Below are 9,829 nucleotides of genomic sequence, written 5' to 3'. Positions count from 1 at the left end.
CACACTCACACACACTGTATCTGTCCATGTTGACACCTGCTAGAACGGTTGCCTTACCCAGCGTTTCCTCTCTGTAACCGTTACACTGACATGTTGGGCAGCTGGGTACTCATTAACCACACTAAGCACACTAGGGGAGGAGCATGCAAGGAGGGAGGGGCTGGGGGCGGGGCATGCGGTCCCTGCTCACTCACGGTCAGCGTTCTTCAGCGACTGCTTCTTCTTGGAGGGCTTGGAGATGACCTTTATGCGCTTGCTGAGGAAGACTCCGATCTCAGCGCTGTTACCGTAGAACATTTTCACCGACAGCATGAAGTGCTTCCTCTTGTCCGAGTCGGATATGTACAACGTTTTGGCCGTGCAGAAGTTCTATGTGAAGGACGACAACAAGCCAAGATCGACTGAACAACATTTCAGCGTTCTCCGACGTAAACACGCAGGTCTGCGCTTTCTACAGAGGCTTACAGGGGCAAAATCATTTAAAAGTACAAACAATGGTAAAAGGTCTCGAGAGGATGTGTGCGTGTCCACCGGTGAGGGCCCAGTGACGATTGTGTGTGTGTGTGTGTGTGTGTGTGTGTACCTTTCCCTCGAGATTAAGCTGCTGCATCTCCTGGTCGCTGTTGCCGATGCCGATGAAGGCACAGGGTTGGGCCTCCTGCTCGGAGCAGCCCTCCCTCTCCATCTGCTCCCTCTTCTTCTTCCAGCCACACCCCATCAGGTACACGCACGGGGGCGGGCAGAAGAACCTACACACACCCCCCCATTGGTCCGTGAGACTGACAGCTGACGCGGAACATGCATGATGATTCAAACGATACGAGTTCTTTCAAACCAGATTAAATCGTTTCAATCTGGGGCAGCAAAAACTGATCGACGTATGGACGTGGAATCCAGCAGGATTCACAGATATTACTCAATATTCACCACTGGACCAGCAGAGAGTCTGAACAGATTAGATTACGGAGAGTTGACACAGATTAACACAGCCTACATGCGAAGGGGAGGCGGATCGTGTAGTGCTCCCGCTGTACACATGTATGACTCTGCCATAAGACAATAACTTAATAATAACAATGACAATAACAGCCATGTTGAAACAGGTTCAAAGAAAAGTACAAATCGAATAATACTGCTGGACTCTAAAAACTACACTGTGTGCTCGTCATCTTTAAAATGTAAAAAAAATGTAATGCCCTCAAAAGTATCCGATAACATAATATTGTGAGAAAACATTTTTCCTCCCTATATTGTTTACAAACAACAATAAGGTCCCGGTCACACGGTGGACTGGTGAAAGTCAAGCAACTACACACACACACACACACACACACACACACACACACAATGTTGGGATATCTCACCTCTTCTCGTTGCCGTATGACTTCTGTGCCACTTTTGCGTGCAAGATCAGCACTGTTTGATCTCCTCTCTCTTTCAAGTAGTTTCGCATCGCTTCTCTAATAAAACAACCACAGCCACACACACACACACACACACACACACACACACACACTCTTAGCTGGTTCACAACCACACACCACCCCACCATTATAATCTCTCCCACTCACCTCGTAAGACGCTTTGGCTGAGGAAGCTCCCCAAATTTCCTGCAACGGACAATCACAACATGAGGACGTTTTGTTTTTATTGTTGTTTACACACCAACCGCACGGAGGTGGACTCCACTTCAGCAGCCGCGAGAGTGTGTGTGTGTGTGTGTGTTTGTATATATATATATATATATATATATATATATATATATATATATATATATATGTATGTGTGTGTGTGTGTGTGTGTGTATACATATGAGAGTGTGTGTGTGAGTGTGTATACATATGAGTGTGTGTGTGTGAGTGTGTATACATATGAGTGTGTGTGTGTCTGTGTGTATACATATGTGTGTGTGTGTGTGTATACATATGAGTGTGTGTGTGTCTGTGTGTATACATATGTGTGTGTGTGTGTCTGTGTGTATACATATGTGTGTGTGTGTGTGTGTGTGTGTGTGTGTGTGTGTGTGTGTGTGCGGCCACAGGTAACGTGAACACACCTCGACCACCCGGCCTGACCGTTAGATTACGTGCTAACCAGCGTTTCTATTGACAACGGGCGGTGCGCGCGCGTGCGTGTGTGTATGAGAGAGAGAGAGAGAGAGAGAGAGAGAGAGAGAGAGAGAGAGAGAAACCAACCCAGCGGTCAACTACAAACTTCTACTTTAACTTCTAAAACTCAAAGAGAAGGATGCGCCGCGGGCGCGACGCCGTGTCCGCTCCTGGTGAGGTCGGTGCGGGTCCGTGTTGGCCCGACTCGGCGTGTTAGCATGTGGCTAACCTGAGGCGACGCGGCTAACCGAATAAAAGAGAGCGAGCGCTGCTCTCGCGCTCGGTGGACTCGACCGGGACCCCGAGAGAAGCGAGGCGAAAGTGTCCCGAAACGGTTAAAACACCGCCACGCGGCGGCGGCCCCGGGTGTGAACGGACGCGCCCTCTCCGCGAAGCCGACTGACCGATCTGAACTTCTAACCGCTCGGCGTCGCCACCGTTGTTCGTTTCAGCGCTTACCCTGTCACAACAGGCGCCATCTTCCACAAACTCCCCTATAAAAGTCCAACACTCGCGAGATTTCCCCACCACCACCACCACCTCTCTCTCTCTCTCTCTCTCTCTCTCTCTCTCTCTCTCACACACACACACACACACACACTCTCTCTCTCTCTCTCTCTCACACACACACACACTCTCTCTCTCTCTCTCACACACACTCTCTCTCTCACACACACACACACACACACACTCTCTCTCTCACACACACACACACTCTCTCTCTCACACACACACACACACACACACTCTCTCTCTCACACACACACTCTCTCTCTCACACACACACACACACTCTCTCTCTCACACACACACTCTCTCTCGCTCTCTCACACACACACACACTCTCTCTCACACACACTCTCTCTTTCCCTCTCTCTCTCTCTCTCTCTCTCTCTCTCTCACACACACACTCTCAAGATTCAAGATTTTCAAGATTCAAAGAACTTTATTGGCATGACTGTAGTTACAACAATATTGCCAAAGCATTACAAAAAAAGAAAGAGAGGAAAACTCTCTCTCTCTCTCTCTCTCTCTCTCTCTCTCTCTCTTCCAGACCACAGAACAACACACTGGGATGGGGGGGGAGAGTGAGAGAGAGAGAGAGAGAGAGAGAGAGAGAGAGAGAGAGAGCGAGAGAGGAGGGGGCAGAGGGGGGCAAAGAGAACGGCACAGGCGTGGGAAAGTTCTGAAATCTCGCGATATCCCAGATACTCTCACCATAGGCAGACGTGAGGCGCTGCTAACGTGGCATCGCGAGATCTCGGCCGTGGCGAATGCGTGCGAAAATTCTCACGACGGAGGCGCTGTTGTGCCTCTAGCGTGAGAAAAAAGACTGCAACGCGAAGCGTGGTAGGTGAAAGGTCACGCACACAAGGAAACCCCCCCCTACGACAGTGCATATGTACCCAACCCCATTTTAAACAATTGGACAGTGTTTCAGTGGACCGCGCGTTTTGTCCCAGTGGATTTGGACTATAAACCGTATACTGAACGACTCGGTGGAGCATATATCAGATCCAAATGTGCACACATTCAGGCTGTGAGGGTTTATACAATCACTAGATGGCGCTGATGCTTCAGTATTAACACTAGTAACTATGTATCAACTGCATTACTATACAGTGCAATGTTCTGCCTTTGATACTACTACTACTAATAATATAATAATAATAATGTTGTGAATTATAGCAAAACATAGCTTTTAGTATGGACAATACATGCGAATTTTAATTGTAAACGCCTGGTTTAATTGTCTTGTAATTTTGAAAGAATGAAACTACTGTTTATTTTTTGTAATGTTCATAAATGTGACCCAGCTGTTAACGGTGTCTAAGTAACAGTGTGGCCTTGTTAACTTCACACAGAATGTGTCCTAACCATAACACAGGCATCATCTCTGACTAGCACAGACTAGCACACCTTACACCCCATCTGAACCCAGACTAGCACACCTTACACTCCACCTGATCCCAGACTAGCACACCTTACACCCCATCTCAACCCCGACTAGCACACCTTACACCCCATCTGTACCCAGACTAGCACACCTTACACCCCATCTGAACCTAGAATAGCACACCTTACACCCCACCTGAACCCAGACTAGCACACCTTACACCCCATCTGAACCCAGAATAGCACACCTTACACCCCACCTGAACCCAGAATAGCACACCTTACACCCCATCTGAACCTAGAATAGCACACCTTACACCCCACCTGAACCCAGACTAGCACACCTTACACCCCATCTGAACCTAGAATAGCTCTGTACTGCTAAGATCAGACTCCTCCTAAATGTAAACGAATAAACATCATCTGTGTAAATAGAAATTTATTCTGTCATGAATAAACACACCTTACACCCCATCTGAACCCAGACTAACATACCTTACACCCCATCTGAACCCAGACTAACATACCTTACACCCCATACCCAGACTAACATACCTTACACCCCATCTGTACCCAGATTAGTACACCTTACACCCCACCTGAACCCAGACTAGCACACCTTACACCCCATCTGTGCCCAGACTTGCACACCTTACACCCCACCTGAACCCAGACTAGCACACCTTACACCCCATCTGTGCCCGGACTAGCATACCTTACATCCCATCTGAATCTAGAATAGCACACCTTACACCCCATCTGAACCTAGACTAGCACACCTTACACCCCATCTGAACCCAGAATAGCACACCTCACAACCCATCTCAACCCAGACTAGCACACCTTACACCCCATCTGAACCTAGAATAGCTCTGTACTGCTAAGATCAGACTCCTCCTAAATGTAAACGATTAAACATCATCTGTGTAAATAGAAATTTATTCCGTCATGAATAAACTTGAATATTAATTTAATTTTTCCCCAAAATTCTCAATCCAGTGAATTTTTTTCCATCAATCCAGATTTTTAAAAGTTTTTCCCGTCATCAGTAAATTCTACTGAGGCTGGGTCTTTGTCAGGAAATGTGTGCATTCTAGTAGTACATGTGCTCTGTGTGGTATGGCTAAATAAAACCTTCATTTTGTGGGTTGAAAACTAGGCTTTGTTGTCTGTCAAAGTGGATAAATGCACACAGCACTGCACCGTAATGGCTTATCTTTCGTTAGCAAGTGTCAGTATTGTGCGCTTTAGTAGAGTGTTACCTTTTTTCGAGTCTTTTTATTTTTGTCTTTTTGAGGTCTTTGCCGTAGTTTAACTGCTCTCAGCGGAGACTGGCTGTGAGAGTGTGAAGCGTTTGAAAGTCCAGAGGACGAGGCCATAACTTCTCAGTTGTGCTGAGATATTAAAGACGGTTGGTGTGTGTGTGTGTGTGTGTGTGTGTGTGTGTGTGGGATGGCGGCTAATTATTAGTGCCCGCCCCCATCTTTGTCCCCTAACACATGTACCTTTGTCCTAGTTCATTTTTTTATGCTGTGAAAGGATTTGCAGTTATCACACCCAAAGACCGAAGGTTCATATGAACAAGAATGAGACAAAGTCACAGAGATCAGTGATTAAACGGGCTCCTGTTCTAATCTAAATGAGCAGTTCACCACTACATGGACCAACATGTAAACGGGCCTTTCAATAGGAAACACGTGTTTGTAATCACTGGGAACAATTCTAACAGTCAAAGAGGATCAATGTGTATATTTAGGTTTAATGCTTTAAATACTTGTTAATGTTTCATGTTAATGATGGAGGGTTATTTGCACGAGTTTGGGGCGGTTCTCCAGAACTACCCCAGAACTACCCCTGAACTCCAACAGAGGGAACAGGGTGATGGGCAGACCATTTTATTGCAAAAGGTAAACATAATCAGGTGTAATATCTACAGAGTTATGTTAATGTATCAGTCATGTTAATGTATCAGAGTTATGTTAATGTTTCAGAGTTATGCTAATATATCAGTTATGTTAAAATATTTGAGTTATGTTAATGTATCAGTTATGCTAATATATCAGTTATGTTAATGTATCAGTTATGTTAATGTTTCATTCATAATGTTTCATGTTTCCTGTGTATGTTTTGTGTCTTTATGATGTATTTGATGTGACAATGTTTCACTGTATGTCCAGTGATGCATTACAGTCTCGTCATATTAAACAACACCAGAACTAGGTGACACCAGCATCGAAAACCAAAGAGCTTCTTCAAGTTGTAGAGCAAGTGCTGGACTGAGCACTCTCTCTCCCTGAAGGCTGTGCAACCGTACAATGATTTTGGGAAACGGTGCCCTGAATTATGAGATGACCCAGGGAACACTCTAACCCTAACTCATGGCCCAGGGAACACTCTAACACTAACTCATGACCCAGGGAACACTCTAACCCTAACTCATGGCCCAGGGAACACTATAACACTAACTCATGGCCCAGGGAACACTCTAACCCTAACTCAATCAATCAATCAATCAAAGTTTATTTGTATAGCGCTTTTCACAACACATGTTGTCACAAAGCGCTTTACAGGATTTAAAAGGTTAACAATACTATGGGTCCAGAACCCTAATGAGCAAGCCAAAGGCGACAGTGGCGAGGAAAAACTCCCTATGATGGTGGGGAATAGGAAGAAACCTCGGGAGAACCAAGACTCAAAAGGGAACCCATCCTCCATTGGGCGGCCCGTTAACACACAAATTACACAAAACACAGACAAATACACAAGTCACACACAAATCACACAATCAGACTAAGTAAAGGTAAAAATCAAAGTTCTGGGTTTTGATATTGTCACTGTAAATGTCTGTTGATGAACGCCAGGCTTTCATTCCATGTCGGAGCAGCGATGCTGGTATTGTAGGCTCCGACTGCAATGTTACTCTCCAGGTGAACCTCGGAGAAAAGATACGAGATGTAGTAAATATGTAACAGATTAATCAAAGGCCAAACTAAACAGATGAGTCTTTAATCGAGTTTTAAACATTGAGACTGTGTCTGAGTCCCGAATAGAGGCAGGAAGATTATTCCACAGTTGTGGAGCTTTAAAAGGCTCTTCCACCTGCTGTGATCTTTTTGATCCTAGGAACAGTTAATAACCCTGCGTCCTGCGAGCGAAGTGAACGCGCTGGGTTATATTGTTCAATAAGTTCACTAAGATACTCTGGAGCTAAGCCATGCAGCATTTTATATGTTAATAAAAGTATTTTATAGTCAATACGGAATCTAATTGGCAGCCAGTGTAATGACGATAGTACGGGACTAATGTGATCAAACTTTTTAGTTTTTGTTAAAACTCGTGCTGCTGCGTTCTGAACCAGCTGGAGTTTGTTTATCGATTTACCAGAACATCCAGCTAGGAGACTGTTGCAATAATCTAAACGAGAGGATATGAATGCATGGATTAGTTTTTCTGCATCACTAATATTTAATATGTTTCTAATTTTGGCAATGTTGTGCAAGTGAAAGAACGCTACCCTAATTATATTATTAATATATGTATTGAACGAGAGATCTGGGTCTATTATGACGCCCAAGTTCTTGGCCCAGGGAACACTATAACACTAACTCATGGCCCAGGGAACACTCTAACCCTAACTCATGACCCAGGGAACACTGTAACCCTAACTCATGGCCCAGGGAACACTATAACACTAACTCATGGCCCAGGGAACACTCGAATACATGCCACTATCAGCTGGCCATAGGCCACAACTGATAATCAGAGGCAGTAGATCCGATGCGTAGGTGCAGAAGAACATGCAATTGCAAGCAAATTGCAACCGCCCACAGGAGCAGGCATGATCTACAACCTCCAGGAGAATCACCCAGGACATGACCTACGAACCTCAGGAGAATCACCCAGGACATGACCTACGACCCCCAGGAGAATCACCCAGGACATGACCTACAACCCCCAGGAGAATCACCCAGGACATGACCTATGACCCCCGGGAGAATCACCCAGGTCATGACCTATGATCCCCAGGAGAATCACCCAGGTCATGACCTATGATCCCCAGGAGAATCACCCAGGTCATGACCTATGATCCCCAGGAGAATCACCCAGTTCAGTTAACACAGCCAGCCAGTCACAGACTCTGAGTGTCTGTGGTACTAATGCTCTCCAGTATGGACAGATTCCAGTCCGGTATGGACAGATTCCAGTCCGGTATGGACAGATTCCAGTCCGGTATGGACAGATTCCAGTCCAGTATGGACAGATTCCAGTCCGGTATGGACAGATTCCAGTCCGGTATGGACAGATTCCAGTCCAGTATGGACAGATTCCAGTCCGGTATGGACAGATTCCAGTCCGGTATGGACAGATTCCAGTCCAGTATGGACAGATTCCAGTCCAGTATGGACAGTTCTGCTACATCAGCTACATCAGCTATATCTGCTACATCAGTAGAATAACTTTATTATTAGCAGATTTTCTCTTTATTAATAATAACTATATTATTAGCAGAAGTAGTAGTAATATTATTAGTAGTAATATTGACAAGAACAGTAATGGTAATAACAAAATGTGTTGATCATCATATTATTAGTAGTAGTAATAGTAGTAGTATTAGTAGTAATGTTAACAACAACAAAAGCAATAATGATGATAATAATTGTAGTAATAATAATATTTTTCCTTAAATTAAAATATAGTTTTGAATTGAATTTAAATGACTAAAATAAATAAGTCCAATAGGGCAGTTTGGGTGTTTGTTGTTCTTAACATAAGTGTAATGGTTAAACTCATGTGCATTTTTGTTTGGCGGACATAATTGATATCAGCTGTGTGATAAGCATTAATTATTTACAGAGTGTTCTGTCTTTGATGCAGGGGACCTCAGAGGAACCCGTTGTGATATGTGCATGCTTCCCTAATCAGGATGTAATTAATGTCACTTCTGTTCTGCGTAGGACAGTCCGAGGTCTGTCACCCTAAGATTCAGACAGCTGTTCCTTTCTGTAGGATCCACTGAGCTTCTGGGCGTATTGTGACAAACTGCTGGAATCTGCTCTACTGTCAAAATTAAAGCACCAGCAGATGACGGAACAATATATCAGCAGAAAGTACTTAATAGATAAAATCAATTAATACTGCATGTTTGGAGCATGCGTATTGCCATTTTATTGTATGCCATTATAATTTACCATCTAAGATTCTGAGTTATCTCATCTTTAAACCAGGGCTGATAAGAACTGAACGGGTCTAGTTCAGCGTAGCGTTCTGATGATGGGAAAATAAGAGTACATCCCAGTAGGGGACTCAGACCATTGGACCGTAGTTTGTGTTCTAACCAGTTAGAGATAAAACACGGCATCGTAAAGATATCGTACATTCATTCGTCAGCAGAACACACAGGCGTAACTCTGCCCTGTAATGAACATCCTTTTGTTGATTATACCAGGTACTTTCATGTTTTACTGGCAGTTCTGTACCCCTGTCCACACCCCGCTGCCCCTGGACAACCCCTGCACCACTGTAGTGGTAGACGCTCACCAGCCACTTTAGTGCCTACACCTGTTCAGTTGCTCCAGTGCTGCTAATAATCAATCACTCGGTGTGCAACTCAATGCAATTAGGTGTGTGGACATGGTTGAGATGATATGGTGAATTTCAAACTGAGCCTCAGAATGGAGAAGACGGTCTCAGAATGGTAAAGAAAAGGGATTTGAGTGATTTTGAACGTGATGTGGTTGTTGGTGGTAGATGAGCTGGACTGAGTATTTCAGAATCTGATGATCTGAGATTTTCATACACAACCATCTCTAAGGTTTACAGAGAAC

General features: G+C 44.6%; 1 protein-coding gene across 4 annotated transcripts in view; it reads right to left on the bottom strand.

The window, feature by feature from the left end:
• Positions 1–2,682, bottom strand: part of rbpja (recombination signal binding protein for immunoglobulin kappa J region a) — a 7,945-nt gene extending 5,263 nt beyond the window's left edge. Inside the window, exons 1-5 of one of the 4 annotated variants that reach the window (XM_077013553.1) lie at positions 2,568–2,682; positions 1,572–1,610; positions 1,365–1,460; positions 584–749; positions 195–369 (exon numbers count right to left, since the gene is read on the bottom strand). In XM_077013553.1, coding sequence (XP_076869668.1) covers positions 195–369; positions 584–749; positions 1,365–1,460; positions 1,572–1,610; positions 2,568–2,587 — 496 coding nt within the window. In that variant the 5' untranslated portion in view covers positions 2,588–2,682. The other 3 variants (XM_077013555.1, XM_077013557.1, XM_077013554.1) reach the window with 3 other exon arrangements.
• Between the last annotated feature and the right edge of the window lie 7,147 nt (positions 2,683–9,829).

This window comes from Brachyhypopomus gauderio, chromosome 1 (assembly GCF_052324685.1).
Source record: "Brachyhypopomus gauderio isolate BG-103 chromosome 1, BGAUD_0.2, whole genome shotgun sequence".
Classification (NCBI taxonomy): domain Eukaryota; kingdom Metazoa; phylum Chordata; class Actinopteri; order Gymnotiformes; family Hypopomidae; genus Brachyhypopomus; species Brachyhypopomus gauderio.
Note: the sequence above shows the minus strand (reverse complement) of the source record. Positions and strands in the feature narration are given on the sequence as shown.